A 22,882-nucleotide genomic window follows, 5' to 3' on the forward strand; every position below is an offset into this window, starting at 1 on the left:
TGTTTTGCCTTCGGAATTCTCAGAGGACATATTTGTGGTATGTGCAGACGGGTTTGTTTACACCTCGTGTGTTTCTTCAAAGCTCTACACATACAGGTAGAGAACATGAACAGTCTCACGTTACTGCTTCCACACAGAGCAGAGTGCACAGGTTGTGGTCGAGCTCTCTTCTTTTTAGTGGTTTCGGGATTACAGCTTAGTGTGAGCCAACATAAAGTTCTCCTTCCTGGCCTGTGATGTGGTTTGTTTGGGTTTTCGTATCTTTTTCCGAGCATTCTGCTTCATTGGGTTAATGATACTTCACGGAATAAACTTTGCAGAGAGATATAATATTCATGTCGTGGATAACGTATACTTAAAACACGCTGTCTTCTTATTTCCGTCAGTTTGTTGCCAAATTAGATTTGAGACCTTATCCTGGAGTTTGGTTTTGGAGCTTTCTCCACTTGCTGCTAAAGGTTTAATGTTACAAAAGTTCATGTCAGGTTCCATAAATCCATCACATTATTATACCTCTGGAGAAAAAAGCCTTACGAAACAAAACAGGCTTTTAAAGGTAAATGCATTTGTCATATTAAACCCCTGATGAATCAGTATTCAGCAAGTACTTCACTGTGATTTAAGGTTGCAGTCCTTTGAAACTGAAAGATATACAAGGGATTAAAGAAGCAGGGAACAAGACAACCACTGTATCATGTGGCCACATTTTATTTACCTTTCAAATCAATTAGCTGAGAAGCCATAACACGGCTTAGGCTGCGAATGCATCACGATTGTAGACATTTGTTTTTACACTCACGGGGCTGTGATGTTCTCTGACCCTCCAAACACAGGGTGGGATCCCTGACCAGCTCTGTGCAGAGTGGGCTGGAGATCCCTGCCCCTGCTAGCAGGACTCCAGGGAGGTTTTAAACGGTGATGTTGTGAAGTCAGTGAAACAGTAAAGTTGTACGGCACTGTCCAGATGTTCCAATGTTTTCCCGTGGATTACACAGGATCCCCGTACTTCCCAAAAGCTGTATATACAGTTTCACGCTGTGTATATGTACGGCTTCATCAACAGGGTATCGCAAACTGTTTTCCTGGAATGTGAGGAAGCGAAGGAGAGCCGCGGGTCCTGGTCAGCGAGTGGTCGGCCTGACAAGACAAACTAGCGCCGTAAATCCAGCAGCGCGCCATTCATCACCAGCTCCTTTCTGCAGCCAATTGGCCTTGAAGCTGTCACCGGACAACAAAAGCTGTTTGGAGACCTGAATTGAGATTGCACTTAAAATGCTAATGGTGGCGGCCTTTGTAAACCCAGGGATTTTTTGATCTGTGAGAAGGAGTGATCCGCCGGCCCTTTGCTGACACTGCAGGCGCATTGGAAACGCATTCCTATGGAAGTCTGAGGCAGATCAAACCTTTTCATCCACTGTTACATCCGGTAATGAAATTCCCAGTCCCAGGCTTTTGACATCGGGCCTAATACCATTAAAGTCACCTTTTAAGATCTGAGTTACTACTTAACATTCACTGCTCAATGATAATCTGGTTCACACGGATATTTCTTTCTTTTTGGTAAATTCTGAACAAATTCCAGTTGAACCCACTCCTTGTTGGTGCAAATCTTGACCATCGGGTAGACGTTTCTCGAATGGGAGTTTAGGAAAGCTCGTGCTCACGCCTTTCAAAAGGAAGTTTGCTGGTTCTTTTGGCAAATGCATTAGAGAATCAGATGTTTTGACAGAGAGAGATGATGATATTACCGTGACTGTGAAGCCTCAGTTTGAACTCTGGAGGAATGCTGCATGCTGCAACCGGGCTCTGTTTTAGAGATGGGCCTCACATTCCAATTTATTACAGACCTTGAAGTTGAATCTACACACAAATCAAATGACTACCTGCATATTGACAAAACACCTTTTTCTTGCACATAAACAAGGAAATCAAGTATTTTTTATACACAATCAACGTCATTGAGAGCTTTTACCTCTCAAGTGGAAGAAGAGTCATCACGCACGCTCAGTGATGAAGTGTTTCTGTATCAGAGGCAGCTCACATGTCGGCTGCAGCACCTGTAGCAGGAGGATTTCACAAATTAAAATGGTGTGCTTTCCATCATGATGGATTTCACCTCTGATTTACTACTCGGTTCTGCCTCCTCCAGTCCCAGCCTGGCAGAGACGGTGTGTAGGAGGGCGCCGGGTTCAGACGTGTGAGCACAGGCCCACTTGCAGAGACCCTCCAGGTTTCTCATTCTGACTCTATCAGAGTAAACATCTGGTCGGCCTTGTGCAAATGACAGTTAATTTGTTTACTGCCATCCATGCAGCAGTCGAGGACCCTCGGCCTTCCTGCTGTTCTCAACCTGAGTTCCACTGAGAACATCTGTTTTATGCACAGAAAGATTTATTAAGTTTTTACCCAATGACACTTTAGATGGATATGGGACTGATCCTCTTTGAATGAAGCGCAGAATATCCTAAACAATTCTATATCTCTTGTGTTATTTGAATTTCCACCAAGCTCCTATTTAAATCTGAACTGAGGAGGATTGTTTTACAGTTAATTTATTTAGAAAATGATGCAAAAGAATACTTTTTCACATTTGTAGCTATTATAAAATGGACACATCTTCATGCTTTATTTTCATTTCATATTTTCTGATGACATTTGTACATATTTAAATCAACAGCCAGTGTTGAGCGTCACTTTTAAACATATGTCTGATTGGCACCAGGTGAACTTCCCAGGTAATTCTGGAAGGTATTTTTACTGCTGTCCTGTTTCAGCTTGACTGGGTCGTCTGTTACAGCTCAGACCCAAACACCAAAGCGTCATATTCCTCAGACAGAATGCAGAATATTCAGACCGCTGTGAGGTGGTTATAAAGCAGAAAGCAGCGCCTCGGGTCCGGCTGAACACTTTACATGTTTATGCTCTCAACAGAGCCGACTGCAGACCCCAGTGATCTCTGGACATCGGGAAGAGGGGGGGGGGGGGGCCTTTGAACCGAGCACGTTAGTCACCAGGTGGTGAAGCAAAGCGTTTCTTCAAAGCTCCAGAAACGGCATCAAGTGGTTTCCCCAAAACAGTGGTTTTTGGTCATTTGCCTTTTAACATGAGGTAATATTGTTTTTGGAAAAGCAGAGCGATCTAGACAGAAAAGGTTGAGGTAATAGCGTCTCTGACGTGGGTGTGAACGAACACACAACTGCTCTTTGTGTTTCCTCGCATTTCCTAAACGCCTCCGATAATTATGTGCTGACCTCGCCCGAGTCACCCAGGGTGATGGAAGACGGAGCAGGGATATGCAGGAGGCCCCAGCTGCTGGGCGCCCCGGGGGCCTGGCATTCAGCAGATGTCACACAAGTCGGAAGAGTTTTCTTTTTTTGTTGTTGTTGTACCTTTAGGAAAGTGATCCAAAGATATCCATCATAATATAACAGGAGATTGATGAAGGTTCAAAATATGGGATTTTCTGCCTTTTGACATTTGGAGAGTAATTGATTTAGATCCTAACAACTCTGCACGTTTTTCTTTATGGCTTTAGCGCCTTTGGCAGATTTACTGTGAGATCTAAATCTATCATCTCTGTATCACCAGGTCGCTGCCTGTGTGCATCGTCCTACGGTTTAGGAAGTGGGAGTTTAGGTCCAGCTGGTCTTGTATTTGGATTATAGACCTTAAAAATGTCTCCTGGAGTGATTTACTTATTTTAAAAGTCTCTTATGACCCTTGGATTCTTTGACTCTATTGTAGGAACGTCAACCCTTCCATGTTGTGGTGTAGTTAGACAAAAATGTGTTTGCTTGGTTTTCCTCCCCTGAGAAGAAGTGTCAGAACTTTATCACCAGTTAAGATGTTGATTTAAATTTTGTTTTCCTGGAACAAAGACCTCTGTCCGAGTGACATTGATCACACATGCACCTTAAATCCCCCCCCCCCCAACAGAGCCTTGTCTAACTTGACACCCTGACCTGCTGCCCTCCCTTCTAACCCACACTGTATTTCATGCCTATTGGGGCCTAACATCTATTTTCTCCCCCCCCCTGTAGAAGACACTGGGGTCTCCCTGCTGCAGCTGATCGGGGACCCTCCTCCCGATGAGATCAGACGAGTCTTCGGACCCGACAACAGCTCCAGATTCGTCTTCGGTCCGGACGCCAACACCGGCCAGCTGGCCCGCGCCCACCTGCCCAGCCCGTTCCACCGAGACTTCTCCCTCATCTTCAACCTGAAGCCCACCTCCGACAAGGGCGGCGTCATCTTCTCCGTCACGGACGGCACGCAGCAGATCATGTACGTGGCGGTCAAGCTGTCGCCCGTCCAGGGCAACGACCAGAGCGTCATCCTGTACTACACGGAACCCGGCTCGCAGCGGTCCTACGAAGCCGCCAGGTTCCCCGTGGTCGCCATGACCAACACCTGGAACCGCTTCGCCATCGCTGTGAGGGACGACAAGGTGATGTTCTACCTCAACTGTGTCGCCGAGCCGTGGGTGAAGCGCATGGAGAGGTCCCCGGACGACATGGAGCTGGACGCCGGGGCCGGGGTGTTCGTCGGGCAGGCCGGGGGGGTGGACCCCGACAAGTTCCTGGTGCGTATATACAAAGGTGTTGTCTGTGTTCATTTGAGGGGTATATAACTAGGGTTGCAAAATTCCGGAAATATTCAAAGTTGGAAACTTTCCATGGGAATTAACGGGAATATACAGGAATTAACAGGAATTAACGGGAATTAACGGGAATTAACGGGAATTAACGGGTATAAACTGGAAATGTTGTGGATAATTTATACTAACTGTATTTACCTTGTCATATACAGACATAAATATTAACATTTTGTTGTGTCATAGGCTGATTTGAGCCCTGAGGAAACTTTGGGCACTTGACTATATGCTTCTGCATCGTTGTGTCATTCTCAACATAGGTCTTTGCACAGTATTTGCTAATGTACACAGCCTTTCCTTCTACATTGGATGGGGTGAAATGTCTCCACACATGAGATAGTGCACGTGGCATTGTTCTGTAGAATAAGATGAGAAAAAAGTTTGTAAAAAAACACTAATGCAATGCCAGAGATATAAATAGTTAGCCAAACAATTGGAATCGTCTGTAAACATATTTTACAATTGATGGATAAATGAATGGAAATAGTCTAGATGAACAGATGAACAATCCTCAATCAGCATGCTAATATATTTTCCCAGTAATATCATGGAAACTTACCTGACTAGTCCTGCACTCTACAGCAGGCCTCAATAGCCCTGCTGTAGAGTGAAGGATGCTGGGAGTTATCTGTGCATGTGATAGAAGAATGCACAGTGGAGGGTTGAAACTCAACGTTCCATACATCTTTCAAATAGAGTTTTGAATGATGTTTTTATTGCTCAGCGTTTAATTTGCTTATTTTTTTTTTTTTTTTTCAAAATTCCCAAAATTCCCATGCTTAACTTCCCATGGAAAGTTTCCGGAAATTTTCGCCCCTTTGCAACCCTATATATAACCCAATTAAGTTTTAACTAATTTCATTTTAAAAGCTTTAATTCAGATAAAGAAATACCTGTCTCTGAATAACTACTGACACTGACAGCCACGTGATGGTGAGTCCTGCTGCTGGAATCTCTGGAAAAGTGCCGTGTCATGTTTTGGTTGCCCACAGTCAGGCATGTGAAACCTCTCGCCTGAATAACCCTCGTATGACTTGATTGCCCAAATTGGCCGACTCTCCAAAAGCATAACATAAATGTCCCGGGCTCCGTCCTGCTCAGGGCTGTCTGCACGTAATTGGGAAAGCTCACAGCTGGGACGTAATTAGCTGGAGTCGTTTGACTGCAGTAAAGCTCGGCCGGTCGACTGCAGCAAATGTTGACCTCGGCTGTAAAAAGGGTTGGAGGAGTTCAGCCGTGGCTCCCGGCTCAGAGCAGGCGTGCCAGCAGGAATATGTAACTTGTGTTGGCTGTTCATTCTGTTTCTGGTCAGGCAGCTAATAAACCAGGGGCTGGAGATCCGGTGCTCAGGAGGGAAACCCGGAGAACTTGTGCAATATCTTTAATTTGGGGAATAGACACTTGGAGTTTTACAAGTTTAATCCCTGAAACAGAAGACGCCTACTTGCTTTAGAAGTCTTTGAAGATTTGAAATTAGGTGCTAACACGACCTTCTGACCTTGGTGTCCTTCTCACATTGAGTTAAACTTTAACATGATGGTCGTCCGTTAACTTGCAGCTTATACGTTTCAGCATTTCTAAATATAGAGTCTCGCTGGTTACATGGACGTAAATGAGCTTCTTCTGTTAACAGGACACAACTGAAACCATTAAGAGCAGATAGAGGGTTTTCCTTATAATAGAAGTATTTACTTTTTAGCATACACATTAAAGGAACATGACATAAAGGAAGACACTGTAAACACTTTAACTTTCAAATTCCAACTGAATACTTTCCATCTGGTTTCAAAACAATCCAATTAAAGTTTATAGTGTGTGTCTAGATCATTTCTTACTTCCTCTCTCAGATGTCATGTTTTGATCTTTTTAATAGCTGCGTTTGAAGAGTTCATCTATGGGTTTTTCCTTTTGAATCGGTCTGTTTTCAAAAAGCTGTTTTATAAAGTTAAACTTATTGAAAACCATCTTCTCCAGGGTCTCGCTGACCATGTGCTGTTTGTTGACCTTTAGCACCGTCCGCCCCGGAGGTCTCGTGGATTTAATTAACCAAATCACATTAAGACTTGGCTTCTTACGCTTCTAAATATTGACATATTGGATTCATAAAGTCTACATTCCACTCCGAAATATGATTTCTTATAATGCATCGCTGGCAGAAACATGCTGCGGGGACAGTTCCGTGAACAGGATGTAATTAAATGTAAAGATCTGAAGCCGTTTGTTCGAAAAAGACCAAAACATGTCATCTACATCAGTCCGATCATTAAAGGACAGTTTGAAGTACAATGTCAAAGAGCTTTAGAGAATGCATTAGACGTTTTCTCTCAGGACATAAAGACTCAACATCAAGAAACTCATCAGCACAGAAACCACCGACACATACGGAGCTAATGGCCCGCTGATAGGAAGATAGTATTCATACTGTCTGTGAGCATCCTGTGTGGGAACATCAGATTACGACTGTGTGTGTGTGAGTGTGTGTGTGTGAGGGGAAGGGGGGGGGGCAGTGATAGAGGCCCTTCACAGGTCGAGGCTAAAACTCCAGACATCAAGAGCTCCTCTGATTTTTGTGGAAACTGGGAATTCCCTGAGAGCTGCTTTCAAAACCCTGAGCAGGAACTGCACAGATGAATATCCATATTTATAAGTTGAAAGTGAGACATGTGTTGTGTGTCTGTGTGTGTGTGTGTGTGACGTTATCATCAAACATCTAAACGTCCGTGTCTTCCACCAGGGGGAGATCGAGGAGCTGAGGGTGGTGGGAGACCCCCGAGCTGCTGAGACCTACTGTGACGAGGACGAGGACGGGGACGACTCTGATATGGTGAGATAATCACATTCAGACGATAATAGTCTACATGCAGTAGTTGATTTGAGGGGATATGAGCGGTATGTCACCCCCACCCCCCCACCCCCCCATTAACAGAGAGTGCAGGGGTTGTTCAGCACAACGTACATGGTGTTCTTCAAAGAAATGTAGATTCTTAGATAATGCAAAGGGGTCATTTGGTTCATATCCTTTAAAATGGCAAAAAACTCATATAGATTTTAAAGTTCTATTGACACATTTCATTTATTCACAGTTATAAAAAATAAGTCGAACAAAACAAGGAACAACAGGATAACTTTAGACGTATCACAGTTATGGTTAAGGTGTGGTATAACATTAAAAAACAGAACCTTCTGACTACATGTGACTGAAGTTCTGCAGAAGTTCCCAAACTTTTCAGCCCCTGGTCATCAAAGCAATGGCGGCATGGAGATGAAACGGTTGTCATACCTGGAGGTGGTTGAATCTCACAAAGGATCCTGATTCAAGATAGTTTTAAAACACTAATAATAAAGTGCACATGTTCCCCTGTGGTCTGTCTGTTATTATCACCTCAGGAGTCATGTGAGGATAAAGATAATCAAAGGCCACATGACAACTACTGTTTTTATTTTGTAATCATTATGGCTCAAATAGGCTTTTTAAATATGTTTTCTTCGTCCAACCAGCTATGAAAACAGTGGATACTAATAGAGTTTAGGCTTTTATTAGCATCTCTGTTCTTTCCCATGGCAACAATATCACAACCCTTACTTCACTATAAAATCACTTTATATTGTGATCTCATTGGCAAAAGATAAAGGTTTTTTCCACTGGTCACATATTCTCTGCACCGGTAATAACATCAGTCTGCTTTTGTTTGAGTCCCGTTGCTTCTCTCAAACGTAAAGAATCAGAATCAGAATCAGAATCAGAATCAGAATCAGAAGGTATTTATTGCCAAGTAGGTTTACACCTACCTGGAATTCGCTCTGGTTATTGGTGCATACAATGAACATAGAAACATAAAAACACAATAAATACGCCACACATAAGAAAAACAATAAAAAAACAATATATATTTACTCACTATTAGTTCAACTATTTACTTAAGTAAAAGGATATTGTCCTGAAGTAACACGACTGATGAAACGATGATGTATTCCAGCGTGTTTCCTCACTAATTACCAACAGTAAATCTGCAGCAGATCAGAGAGAGAGAGGAGCCACTGACCCTGACCACCCACACACACACACACACACACACACACACACACACAGGTGCCTCTCTGCAGCCCACCAGCAGCCTGGACTCTGTTTTAGTCAAACGTTGCCATCACAGCTGCTCCCGCCCCTCGAGACCACCACAAACCAACCGAGAGAATAAAGTTCAAGACTCCACTGCTTGTTGTCATCAAATCGTAAAATGTTGTTTGGATTAAATGGGAAGGATTGCATTCCCAGTGGATGGGTCTTTTATATAAAAAGACGCAGGAGTCTGCCGATAAAGACGACACGTTCACATCAGAAAATATATTTTTCCAGATATTCAATAACAACATTGGCATTAAATTCTTAAATGTCCTTAAAGCTGACTTGACTGAATGAGTTCATGAACAGATAATTATGGTAGAAAGACAAGGGGCACTGTAAAATGTAGGAGGTTCCTAGATTTCAAAGGTAAAAAAATCAATTTTGTAGGGCTGGGCAAGTTAACTCGTTTCAATCGAGTTAACTCAAGTGATGAGTTAACTCGATTAATTATTTTATCTCGCATTAACTCAGGTTTGATTATTTATTGTTTTATTGTGAAAGTCCGGCTTTTATTTTGTGAAAGTCTGTTGCTGACTGCGGCAGAACAGGAAAAAAGAAAATAATTGGCGGATAAACAATCGAGTTAACTCATCACTTGAGTTAACTCGATTAAAACGAGTTAACTTGCCCAGCCCTACAATTTTGATATTAAATGTTCAACGTATGTTTGGTCTCCTCAGGCTTCAGGTGATGGAAGTGGCGATTACACTCCAAGACCCACCAGACCGGCTGTGGAAAATCGCAGATGGACGGTATGGAACAAACTCTTCTCCCGTTACTTCTACTTAACTTCCTCGTTATTTAAATTGAACTTCATTAAGCCCCAGAGACAGAAACACACAATATACCAAGAAAGACGTGGGATTTTCCTAAGAGGCTGTATGTGAGAACGCAAATGTTCCTGGTAAAATGTCCCAAAAATGTCTGAGTGATACCAGGAGAACGTCCAGAAACTTCCCAGCGAACGAGTGTTTGTGTTGATGACGTTTCTAACGAGCACCAGAGAGGGAACTGGAGGGATACAAACAGGGCTGGACTGGGAGAACAAAACGGCCCGGGCATTTTTTGGCTCAGACCGGCCCACATAATTAGCCGAGCACATCTGCCATTAAGACATTTAGAAGACATAAGTTACGTCAATTTAAAGTAGCTCATATTAAAAGTACTTAAGTATTTAAAGTATCTGGTGTTGAAATGTACTTAAGTATCAAAAGTACAAGAACTAAAATTAAAAATGCAAATTGCTTTTTATAGTAGGTCTATACAGACACAAAACAACCCAAAATGTTTCTCCTCAAGATTTATCTCAACTGACTGAAAAATTACAACAACAATATGCATATAATGTATAATTTTACCAATTTTGAACCCTAGATGCTGAGGTTCAAATAGTAATGGACCAGTGCATCTGAACTTCTAATTAACTATAAACAAGTGCCTCTTGTGTCTGCCCAAGAACATTAATAAACCACAGTATAACCACTATACTATAGGCACACAAAATAAGACACTATCTCTTATCCTATTCTAGAGGAAGTAAAAGTCGTAACAAGATTTCTGAAGGTGAACCTGCGGAGGGATAGACCAACCTCTCGCGCTGCCCCCCCCAGACGGCAAACACGCCACCGGGACCTGCACATCTCAGGAGGGAGGGGGCAGCGAGTGAGAGCGAGAGAGAGAGAGAGGTGCGCCGTCGGTAGAGGCGTGCGACGCCAACCTCCACTGCTCAAGTAACGAGCCAGTTTGGAGAATGTATTGAAAATTGAAAATGCACGCTCACATGTCTGCCTCCACTCGCTCATCATTGTCGAGTCCTCCTCGCTCGTCTCCCGGCGCACCTGCTGCTGCTGGGCTGGTGAACCCGGCACCACATAGGTCCGTCAGTTTGGCACATTTAGCAGCCTCCACCTCCAGAGACTTCTGCTTTTTTTCCCCGATGCGTTTTTTACTCTTATTATCCATTTTAAGTTTCTGTTTCAGCAGCAGCCCGTCCCGCGACTCCCACCGCCAATGCAATGAGGTCCCGCCCCACCCTGGTTTGTGTTGTGATTGACAGCACTGTCAGGGCTCTCTGAGCCTGTCAGCCCATGATTGATTGACAATGACAAACAATAGACCAATAATATGTGTCGATGCTGGCAACACACTGCTAGCCCTCTGTAGCCAATTGGCCGGCCCAATTGGAGGGAATTTAGAGAGGAAGAAGAGAAATAAAACAAAACAACAACATAGCGGACCAGACCGGCCCACATTCGGTCAACGGCCCACCGGGATTATGCCCGGTATGCCCGATGGCCAGTCCACCCCTGGATACAAATATCTGAGGATGAGTAGAGGAGCCATAGAACACTTGAGATACGAGAGCTTTTGGCGATAATGGGCTGACGCAGGTGACGATGTGCAGGAAACAGAATTCTGTTATTATCTAACTGGGTGTCCTGCACGCTCTCCCCCTGTGCCGGCCCTCACATGAACTTTCCACACATGTTCCTGTTGCTGCAAAACGTGTCTGAACTGACGATATCCTGTTGCATTTTCATACTGGAAAGGGAAATTCCACAATATGTAAAATTCAGAGTTCATATTTGATTGATAACCCCTCCAGGATATTGCTCAGGAACTCAAACTGTAAAATCCAGAGTGCACCAGAGAGTAAAAATGAGAACGAGTGGATGAAAAATGCTTTTGTTCCCTAAAGATGATCAAAGATTCCAAACAGCAGACTGAGCCTCTCTCATCCCCGAGCTGGACGCACCACTCACGTCTCCAGTTACTGCTGCGTGAGCGTGAGCGAGCGAGCGCTGGTCCCTCAAGAGAGATTAAAAACTGCTGAGTGGACGAGTGGAAGCGGAGCTGCCTCTGTCTTATACATTTGGAGACAAAGACCTTTTTGCATAGAGAGTTGCCTGTTGTTGAATATTAAAAACAAAACACTGGTGCGTTTGAAAGTTGCCCACATCTCAATTCATTTGCTGATAGTGAACCACAGCAAGTCAGGTCAGCTGGAGAAGTTTTTATTGCGAGTTTGAAAACAGTAATTCTGAATATAAGGGATTTTCTTGGTGTTGTGTGAGGCGTGTTCGCTCCGGGTTCAAGAAGCTGGAGACTTCTCACCTGGATGAAAAGACCTGGAACCAACAGAGAGCAGCAGATAACGCTTCCTTCTGCAGTGAATCTGAAACCACAGCAAGTCAGGTCAGCTTGAGAGGTTTTTATTGGAAGTTTGAAAACAGTAATTCTGAATAAAAGGGATTTTCCTGGTGTTGTGTGAGGCGTGTTCGCTCCGGGTTCAAGAAGCTGGAGACTTCTCACCTGTATGAAAAGACCTGGAACCAACAGAGAGCAGCAGATAACGCTTCCTTCTGCAGTGAATCTGAAACCACAGCAAGTCAGGTCAGCTTGAGAGGTTTTTATTGGAAGTTTGAGGACAGTAATTCAGAATAAAAGGGATTTTCCTGGTGTTGTGTGAGGCGTGTTCGCTCCGGGTTCAAGAAGCTGGAGACTTCTCACCTGTATGAAAAGACCTGGAACCAACAGAGAGCAGCAGATAACGCTTCCTTCTGCAGTGAATCTGAAAACACAGCAAGTCCGGTCAGCTGGAGATGTTTTTATTGGAAGTTTGAGGACAGTAATTGAGAATAAAAGGGATTTTCTTGGTGTTGTGTGAGGTGTGTTCGCTCCGGGTTCAAGAAGCTGGAGACTTCTCACCTGTATGAAAAGACCTGGAACCAACAGAGAGCAGCAGATAACGCTTCCTCCTGCAGTGACTCTGAAATCACTGCGTCTATTTGTGTCTTTGTGTCTCTTCCTTCATCGCTCCATCTGTCACTCTGTCTATCTCTGGTCCTCCACTCTTCCTCTGTCTGCTTTCTGTCTCTCACACACACACATACACACACACACACACACACACAGACACACACACGATCAAATTCCACAGACACCCACTCACGTCTTCCCTCCCTTCAGAGATAGCCACGCAAGTTGAAACACCGCCGCCGCCGCCGCCGTGCGTGCGTTCACTCCCACTCGCAATTATAGTGGCGAGGTGGAAAAAACAGATGTTAATTTGGACCTGATCTGATCCAAGGAAGAACCCCCCCCCCCCAACCACCCACCCACCCACTCCCAGGATCCTGCTTCAAGGTTTTGTTATTCTGACTGGTTTCTCAATCAGCTGCGCACAGGAAGTGACAGCGGTGGAAACAGAGTTAGAGAAGAAGAAGCAGACATGGGGGGGGGGGGGCTCCTTCATCTCGATGCCCTGTAGCTTTTACAAGGGGCTTTTCCATCTGTTCCGCATGGTGTAATACGCAGTGTAATGCAGAAGACAAACAGCTGCCATCTAATTCCTACCTGCTGAGGTTTTTATTTTTATTTTTTTCCCACTTGATGTGTGTTCACAGAAAGTATAACTCTGCACACAACGGTCCAACCGGTGCAATTATGGCAAGTCCGGGCAGAGACAAGTGAGACAGGAAGACGTTGTGTGAGTGAAACTTTCCATTTTGTCATCCTGGAGTTGATGGTGATGGATGGGAGAGCTCCTCAGTCATCCTGGAAAGTGTCACTGCTCTAAAGTCAGAGTGGAACCTAAAGAGGAAACTTGTCTTTAGAACAACAGGAACTTAGCTACTGACAGTTAGCTTTAATGTTCACGAATGTCATGGCAACCACATGGAATCTTCTCAGATTTATAAATGTGAACATATTTACAGATTGTTCGAAGTTTGCATTTAGAGTTTGAGGCTTTTTTCACTGCTCTAAAGTCAGAGTGGAACCTAAAGAGGAAACTTGTCTTTAGAACAACAGGAACTTAACTTTGTGTTTTTTATTGTTTCTGATACAGACATTTAGTTAGTTCCTAGTCTAATATCCACAATGTTCACGAATGACATTTAACCTCATGGAATCTTCTGAGATTTATAAATGTGAACATATTTACAGATTATTCTATGTTTGCAATTGGAGTTAAAGGCTTTTTGGATTTTTATGTTGACTGTTCGAGTGTCTGCACAGGTCACACAGTGTCTGATTGATGATGATCAGGTCCCAGTGGAGTTTCCCAGTACTAGACCATGAAGCAGCTCAATTGAATTCAGTCACAAATCATAGCTTTTGCCATTGCAGTAACATATGACACATATAAACATAGATTTAAAATTGATTTACTAAGTACCTCTTAGACAAAATGGAAAGGAACAAATCTAATCTTCTTATTCATCTTTATAATAATAAGAGCCTGTGGGAAATGCTGTTGCAGCTACATCATGCTCTGTTTATCGGGATGTTATACGATAGGAAAGGAAAACTGAAAATCATAATCTTAATTTGAGTTTTAAAACTTCCCAGAGAGCCTTACTTTTTACTTCTTTAAATTAAAATACCAAGAAGCAAAGTCTCAAGCTGACTGTGTTTCCAGCTTTGACAGGAGAGCTGGTGTTGTTTATCCCTGTTTGTGTGTGTGTGTGTGTGGCCCTGGAGGAAAATGTGTAGTGAGATCTACCAAAGAGCAAGTACTGTGAGTACTTTGGGAAGTTTTTATACCAAATATACAAGATACAGTAACACAACTAGGTGTGTAGTTGTTATCATAATGAAAGCAGAGTACAACCCATAAACCATGACATTGATTTGAAGTCATATCTTCCAGCGTTAGTCAAGGTTATTAAAGGAGTTCATATTGATGTGTGTAGTAATATTTCTTTTGTGTGTTTGTGTGTGTGTAGGCAAGTTTCTCCTCCCATCAGTTGTTTTCTCTACATTTGTTCTTTCTCTGTGTTGCACAAGAGTCAGATGAGAGTCAGAGCTTCTTTCATTTCATAAACAGCTGGACTGTTGTTTCTTTATCCTCCTCCGGTGAAACATTACTAAGTTTCCTCTGTTCGCCTCATCAGACCTGAACTGGGAACACAAAGCTTCCCTCCTGCAGAGGTGGAATATGATTTCCAAACGGAGCTGCATACCTGCTCTTATGTGTGGGTCAGGTCTGTCAACACTAGGTCCTATAGGCGGGGGGGGGCGGGGGGGCTCCCACCGATCATCCCTGAACAAGCACAGGATTCTTCATCACATTAATACATACATCAACTCAGAACTGTCAGGGAGGCTCTGCTCTGAATTCTTAGCATAGTCGGGGCTGTGCAACTCACCGGGGGGGATTGGGGGGGCGAGGGGAGTTGGGGGGGCGAGGGGAGTTTCCAAAGGAGGAAACTGGTTAATGGTTGATTAACAAGACCCCTCCCGCCCACCCGCCCACCTCCTCTTTCCAACTCCTCTCTTGAATTACTCAGGTGACAATTCGAGATGTGTCACCGGTGAAGAATGAGCCCCCCCCCCCCCCCCCCCCCGAGCAAATATTCAATTGCTCCTGTTGCTTCTCCTCAGTCCTGCTGGGTTTCAGTGGCAGGAGACTGACTTTCTATTGTCCACTGAACTTACTCACAGACAAGGAGAGAGAGGAAGAGAGGTGGACAGAAAGAGGAGACACACATGTGTTGTAATCTTAGTGAAGACAATTATTATCATGCATTCTCTACACACACTTCTCTATCCTTCCCTATATTCAACCCCTTCTTATTTGGTAGTGGGTCTTTGCAGGTTAAAGGTGAGGTTTGGAGTAGCAGCGACATCACAATCCTACACACACACACACACACACACACACACACACACACACACACACACACACACACTCAAAGACAGTGTCAAAGATCTCGAATATCTAACTGAGGCTGTTGTGTCAGTCGTTGTCCTCCAGGTGTCGCTATAACTCTCTGTCCGGACATGTTAACTGACTTCTCCTGCAGTGATTGTAACTGTTAGTTGACTTAACCATAGTATTTTATTGAATCGTCAAAAATGATTGTTTGTGACCTTTTCCCTTGTATAACTATATATATATATATATGCATATTTATTTCATTCTTATTTATTTATTTTTTTCTTTCAATGTGTTAACTCTTCATTGTACCTCGGCACCATTGTAAATGAGGGTCTTATTCCTCAATGTGTTTTCTGAGGCTTAAATAAATAATCAATCAATGTTGCAGCTGCATCAGTGTGTTTCCCGACAGTTTGAATGAAGTTCACACGAGAGACATGAGTTGTAATCCGTCTTTTTGTTATGTTGACACAATCGTGTTTAAAAAAGGTCTCGGTGCCGAGCTGGGAAAATGTCTCTCCCCAGTTAGAAATAGAGCCTTTGGCTGCTCCAGCTATAAACACCAGTGTGGTTGAATGGTAACACAGGGCGGAAGCATGAGTCACTTGTGTTGGGTTTGTTTGGGACTAATGTGAACAAGGACAATATTTTCCCATGCAGGGAGATGCAGTGTGTGTGTCTGTGTGTGTGTGTTCAGTGGAGCTCAGTTCACTGAATGCCATCGATTGCCCTTTTTAAACATGTGTCTGTTTCTGTTGCATGATTCATCTTCCTGCAGACTGCCCCCCCGTCCTCTGGGCCCATTCCGATGCCACCGCTTAGCGAGAAAAAAGAGATTTCTGTCTCAGGAGGGATTGGTGAGTTCAACTGGAAACAGTCACGTCCTGAAAAGACGTTTGTTTGTTTTTTATAAACCATCTTTATCAAGTTAGCCCATAGTGCACACAGCAGCTGGACAATATGAATATGTTCTATAGATGGGGAATGGCAAACAGCTCATGGTGCTGGAGAGTTCCCCTGAGAAACACATTCACTTGACACACGTCTCCATCTAGTGGCCATCCAGGCTAACGCAGGTTGTGCACTGAGCTCAGGACACTCATCACTTGTACATTGAATGCATTTGATCTCTATTGCCTTCTGGTGGTGGCAACAGGAACGACACATTAAGCATGTATCTAAAAAAAATGACATTGGTTTAATTTCTTCATCTTCAGTGCCTTTGTGTATTTGTTTGAACCTGGTGAGGTCACATTCTCCCACCTTAAGTACACAAGATTACACATTTTATATTTTGTGAGCATATCTTTAACAAAGCATCAACAATACTACTAAATAAAGATATTAAAGATATAACTTATCAATGTCAAATTGGATAAATTATAACTTATTTAGTTATATTTACGATTGTGCTGCATTTATATATAATATTTAACTCAAGGGTGTAGAAGAGTGAATGTTTACATGAATAAGGACCAAAATGACAGTGTATCAAGCAGTATTCAGTGGATACTGAATGTTTTTAGAATCCGCAGTAGGGCTGTCACTTTTTTCTAATAATCAAATCATCCAATACATTGGAATAGCTCTTTATTTTTAACAAAACTACGAAACATTGAGGACTTGCTTCCCTGACAGGTCTAGAGGGCAGGTCATAGGTCAAGCTCTCAGTGAGCGCCCTCTGCTGGATCAGGAGAGAAACTACTTCAGACGTCTGATGTGCTTGTAGACTGTGTATTTTCGAACAGGTCATTACAGGTCGAATAGGAACTTTACTCTCATGGTTACATGAACGGTTCAAAGTTCAAATATAAAGTGAGAGCCCTAAGCTACATTTGTGAACTTTTATTTATCCTTTATTCTACCAGGATTTAAATAATGTATAAATATGGTTTTGGAGTGGAACAGGCAGGAGCAGCTTGGGCCTGTGATGCAATGATATGTCACGTTCAAATCAATTTACACCAGAAAATAAATATAGGGATGGTGGAGCATGCAGTGGATGGGAGGTGTCCTCAATTACCACCTACATTACCAACATTTGACACGGCCTATAAATCGCAGCCGTGCACACTGGGATTCCTGCTGCATCCAGCAAACTGTCATTTTCCTTCCTCTTCTTCTTTTGTGAGCAGGAAACTTCCTGTTTGTTGTCGGGCTCGTGGGAAACGATCGTTTATCATTTGTGAGAAGTCTTTTCATGAGGGCGTTAAAGGCTCTGACCTTTTGTCATTGTGTTCCAGGAGCAGCTGGGGCTAAAGGAGAGAGAGGTGACCGCGGGGACAGAGGAGAGAAAGGAGCTCGGGGACCGTTCGGCCCGAAGGGAGAATCAGGATCCAGCTCCAGCTCTCGGGGGGGAGCCCGTGGAGAGAAGGTCTGGATCTTTTATTTTGAATTTTTTGGGGATGAGTTGTGAGAATGTGAGCTTAAATGAAATGTCTCAAAGACAAACACTAGAGGGCGCTGCTAGTCCTGATTTGATGAAAGCATATACAATGGATTAAGTCTCCTTTTACATTTAGCATTTCATGTATTTTATTTTCATTCTTAACACATTTTATTGTAGTAAGAGTAAGATGTGTGAAGATGTATGTTTGTGTGTAATTGCTCGGTTGTCTTTGTGAGGAGATTCCTCTGAAGTGAGGTCATTCTCATTCAATGTCTTCTGACATAAAACAACATAAAGACACAAACCACGAACAAGGACAAACACGATATATAGACATAAAAACACACACAAAATCAAGGTGATACAATTGAAAGATGCCACAGGACAAATACACAAATTTAACTATTTCCACTGACCGACAAAAGTTAGATTCTGAGCAATGATGATGATGAAGATGATGATGATGCTATAATGATGATTAGGGATGAGATGGGGTTGGTGATCAAAATAGAATTTGATTTTAGAGTTTTGTATATTGGGGGAAATTCTCTGTGGATATGAATGTCACAGTTGTCACTGACTTCACTTTTCATTTTAATTTTCAGGGAGAACCTGGAGAAAAGGGATTGAAGGTGAGTTACAGATTATCTTTTATTCTCTGTTGGTCTTTATCTCCGTCCCTGAGTAAAACAGGTTCCTGTGCTCAGAAGAAGGATTTGCATTTATCAAGCTAACTTCAGGTTTAACTCTGAGTTTTCAGTCCTACACAGCTGGTTAATTTCTTACCGGGGTAGATCACCATGGTAACTAATGCTGAAACACGAACCTGCTCCAGAGGAGTTTACAGCAAAGTGAGAGATAATAAATGTCAGCAGATTTCCTTGGAGATGAGAGGAATGGTTTTGCTGTGTCAGACTTTTCTCTCGTACATTCGGGTTTTAAATCAGAGCTTCAAATAAACCGAGGAGGAGTTAATCACAATATATATTAACACAACAAAGATGTTATTATAGCTTAATTTGAATTCTACAAAGATTCAGCATGAACATGATGACAAATAAAAGATATCCTGGGTGTGTTGCACTTGCTTTGTAGTACAGGTCCTTTATTAATGCATCCACATACTGTCAGGGAATTCCTCCTCATATCAGTGAGTTGGTTATTCATGAAGTTCTTTTAAAGTCACGGCTGAGAAAACTGTTAAAAATAATTCACCTAAAATTTACAGATATTGAAAAGATCTTTGAATTTATCCCGTCTGATCAAACCCTCACACGAATGTTTCTTCATCTCCAGGGCAGCGCAGGATTTGGCTATCAGGGAAAGAAGGGGGACGCCGGCATCGCTGGGCCCCCCGGCCCCCCCGGCCCTCCAGGGGCTGCAACCGAGGTTTCAGTTAGCAGCGATGGCTCAGTTCTCTCGACAGGGCCTGGAGCCCGAGGACCAGCCGGACCACCAGGTGTCGCAGGCTCCCAGGGACAACCAGGAGCTGATGGAGAGGCTGTTAGTGATCTTTTTTATACTTTAATGTTTATTCTCAGATCCCAATTGTGTTGTAGAAGAATGATTCTTTATTTCAATCTTGCAGGGTGATCCTGGTGAGGATGGGAAAACTGTAAGTTTTATTATTTTCTAAATAGAAAACACTGATCAGTAGCTTTACATGTTATTCATAATCAAAAGGTTGTGTGATGATTGGTTGTTTAGTTTGAGACAATCTGTAGAGCCCTGACTTTATGGATTCTTCACCACAGGGTCCTGATGGACCTCCTGGCTTCCCAGGAACTCCAGGTGACCCCGGAAACAAAGGAGAGAAGGTACGGTCCTCAGGTGTATTCACAAAAAAAATAAAGTATATATCTTTAGAGCACAAGTACAATATAATAACAGAAAAAAGTTATAGGATTAGCTGAGTCTAAATGGTCTTGTTCATACAGGGAGACCGTGGAGAGGGTCAACCCGGCCCTAGGGGGGCTCCCGGACTTCCCGGGCCCCCTGGAACAGGATCCAGATCTGTAAGTGAATCTCAATCACATACTTGACAACATCCAGACACTGTTTGTATCAGCAGAGAACTTTCGGCCTTTGTGAATCATTTTTTGAATTATAAGATTGATTTGAACTGATGTATTTCAGACCTTTGTGGACATGGAAGGTTCGGGTTTCCCCGATCTGGAATCCATTCGGGTGAGTTTCGTTTGACTTAAAGAAGCTCGTGTCCTGATTGTTAGAATCAAAGCATGAAGAAGATAAATTGTTGATGAAAGTTATTTCTATTTCTAGTTTAATTTCTCTGTGATGCAGGTTCTTACCTGAGGTCTCATCAGTGTGAATTGACTACATGTTATTGTTGTTGTAGGGACTACCTGGGCTCCCAGGGGCCCCTGGTCCTCCCGGGCCTCCTGGTCCTGCCACAGCCGGCACAGCATCGAGTTCTGGAGCCTTCGGTCCACCAGGAAAAGACGGGACGCCTGGTCAACCTGTAAGTGGCAATACCTGTGTCTCTAACCACCACTGGTCAAATAACTCCCCAAATTCAACAGTAGAACTCACATTCTAACCAAATCAACAACGTCTTTGTACCTGAACCAAATCCTTTGGGTCTCCAGGGTTTGTCTGGTTTACCGGGTACTGACGGCCTCCCGGGAGCTGCTGGTCCCAAGGGAGAAAAGGTATTTTATTTGTTAAACTGATTCTTCCTTCTCTAAAGACAATAACCAGAATCAATGTTTAGCATCCCTGAAATTCAATCCACAAAGCTGCTCGATACTGACAATAGTGTCCACATGAGACTTAAATGATTAAAACCAAATCCAATGGACAAACAGGTCATTAACCAGCTGTGATTTATGTCATAGTTTGAGTTAAAGTTCAGTTAAATATCATGATTTGTCTTTGTCTTCCTTCTCTAGGGTGATTCAGCCGACCTGGGTCTTCCAGGAGTCGCTGGAGAGAAGGTGCAGATTCATGACTTTCATATGTCCAATTAGCTTTTTGTGAATTTTACCCTAAAGTTGCTGCCACTTTACAATAAGCTCCACTGTCCAGTAGAGAAGACTTCTTTAGATATAGTCCTGAGAGGAGTCTTAGATTCAAGTCTTCTGTGAGGCACAACCGTAGGAAACCGTGTCCACTGGATAACGAGATTGAGATGTCGACTCTTTCTTAAACCTTTACCGTCCCCTTCATTTCTCCAGCCAATCTCCTACTTCTCTTTTCTCACCAATCTGCTGCCTCACTATTTATCCTCCTCCTCCTCCTCCTCCTCCTCCTCCTCCTCCTCCTCTTCCTCCTCCTCTTCCTCTCCTAAGCCGTCCCATCTGCAGGTACACGTCAGACGTCACAGGGGATTTGTGTCGTCTAACAATATGCAAATGTTTGTCAAATATCGTCCGCTACAGACTTGAAGTTTAATCTGAGTGCTGGCTATGGTTTGATTTAACATCTAGTGACACCTTTGATCCCCAGGGAAGTGAGCATGGCTGTTTGTGGTGTGATGGTTTGCACTTTGAAACACTCACTAGTTCTGTTCTGTTCTTAAAGCTGCATGACTCAGGCATTAGTAGTGTTTTTGTGACGACACATTAGAAACAACAATGCTTCCTTTAGCTTATTCACACGCACATCATTATAGATGAAACCTTTGTGTTTGCTTTTAGCTATTTATTCACTCTGAACACTGGTTTTACTTCTGTCTTATCGTCCCACAGGGAGATCAGGGAAACCCTGGTTTACCGGGACGTGCAGGAGAGTCCGGACTCGCTGGTTTACCTGGACCCATTGGACCGGTGGGGCAACCCGGGCCCCCCGGACCCCCTGGAACAAGTTATCGTACTGGATTTGTAAGTTCACTCCCAGGCTGAAGATCTTGCTTGAAACTACTGTCAAATACAAGTCGTGATAAAAGATCATTACTCAGAATATTAAGTTTAGTCTCAGAGAGTTTGTCTGTTTGTCCCAACGTCTCTGTCGGTGTTTGCAGGACGACATGGAAGGATCAGGAGGAGGCTTCAGCAATGGACTTCCTGGTGTCAGAGGACCTGAAGGAAGACAGGTAAGAGCAGCATAGAAAATTACATAAGACTAAAGGACCTGCAGAAGATAATATTGCCTCAGTTAAGCAGTATGACACATCTGTGATCACTCACCTTATATTTTATATTTAAACGTCATTTTCATTCACAATGATCAGTAACTTAATATAACCAGACTTATCCTTTAGTTCAAGCTTGTTGGCTGCTGATGGCATATCTTCATTTAATTACAGGGTTTACAAATCAACATATCCTAAATAACAAAATAACCAAAACAATGCAATTTACCTGAAAACCAAAAAGTAATCTGAACATGGAATGAGTGTAGCCTGTTTATTTTTTTTGTATATCTTGCACAATTGTGATAAACTGTGTTATGAGTCACATTAATCCTATAGGCTATTAGGCCAAGCTTTCATTAAAATCTATTAAAATGTCACTTTCTATTAAAGCCACATAGTATTTATTTCATACATGTCTATATTTTACATGTGTGTAATAAATAACAGGTATTTCTTTAGTAAGAAGTGTCAAAATATATCTGCTCTGTGCTTTCAGGGTTCTCCTGGTTTCCCTGGTATTCCTGTGAGTAAATAATCAGTTGCTCTTCTTCTTTTCTTCTATTCCACAACTGTCAGTATGTGGTTTTATAACATTGTTCTTTGTGCATGTTTCATTGGTGTTTGTCCGTCTTACCACGATACCTCGAACATGTAGGGTAAACCTGGGTTACCTGGGATGCCGGGTCAGAAGGGAAGTGAAGGTTCTGCAGGACGAGAGGGGCGACCTGGGCTGGACGGCTTCCAGGGACCTCAGGTAAACAAGGGATTTCCCTCTATACCTGGTGTCCTGACTCAAGCCGTGACACCAGAGCTCGCATAGTATTATGTTATTGTTTGAAACCCGTGTGACAGACATGACAAGTTCTAATAAGGTCACTTGATCTTTGAGAACATTTTATTGCATGTGAACCAGTTTAATTTATTTGGATTGGTCATATATATTTAGTTTTTTGTTA

General features: G+C 43.0%; 1 protein-coding gene across 1 annotated transcript in view; it reads left to right on the forward strand.

The window, feature by feature from the left end:
- The window catches only part of col18a1a (collagen type XVIII alpha 1 chain a), a 35,640-nt gene that overhangs the window by 5,489 nt on the left and 7,269 nt on the right, over positions 1 to 22,882 (forward strand). The window contains exons 2-19 of the mRNA XM_061088763.1: positions 4,041 to 4,582; positions 7,389 to 7,478; positions 9,458 to 9,529; positions 16,220 to 16,298; positions 17,685 to 17,815; positions 18,436 to 18,462; positions 19,127 to 19,333; positions 19,419 to 19,445; positions 19,585 to 19,647; positions 19,768 to 19,845; positions 19,967 to 20,017; positions 20,190 to 20,312; positions 20,440 to 20,502; positions 20,743 to 20,787; positions 21,541 to 21,672; positions 21,813 to 21,884; positions 22,423 to 22,449; positions 22,582 to 22,680. Coding sequence (XP_060944746.1) covers positions 4,041 to 4,582; positions 7,389 to 7,478; positions 9,458 to 9,529; positions 16,220 to 16,298; positions 17,685 to 17,815; positions 18,436 to 18,462; positions 19,127 to 19,333; positions 19,419 to 19,445; positions 19,585 to 19,647; positions 19,768 to 19,845; positions 19,967 to 20,017; positions 20,190 to 20,312; positions 20,440 to 20,502; positions 20,743 to 20,787; positions 21,541 to 21,672; positions 21,813 to 21,884; positions 22,423 to 22,449; positions 22,582 to 22,680 — 1,928 coding nt within the window. The remainder of the gene's footprint in view (positions 1 to 4,040; positions 4,583 to 7,388; positions 7,479 to 9,457; positions 9,530 to 16,219; positions 16,299 to 17,684; positions 17,816 to 18,435; positions 18,463 to 19,126; positions 19,334 to 19,418; positions 19,446 to 19,584; positions 19,648 to 19,767; positions 19,846 to 19,966; positions 20,018 to 20,189; positions 20,313 to 20,439; positions 20,503 to 20,742; positions 20,788 to 21,540; positions 21,673 to 21,812; positions 21,885 to 22,422; positions 22,450 to 22,581; positions 22,681 to 22,882) is intronic.

This window comes from Limanda limanda, chromosome 16 (genome assembly GCF_963576545.1).
Source record: "Limanda limanda chromosome 16, fLimLim1.1, whole genome shotgun sequence".
Classification (NCBI taxonomy): Eukaryota; Metazoa; Chordata; class Actinopteri; order Pleuronectiformes; family Pleuronectidae; genus Limanda; species Limanda limanda.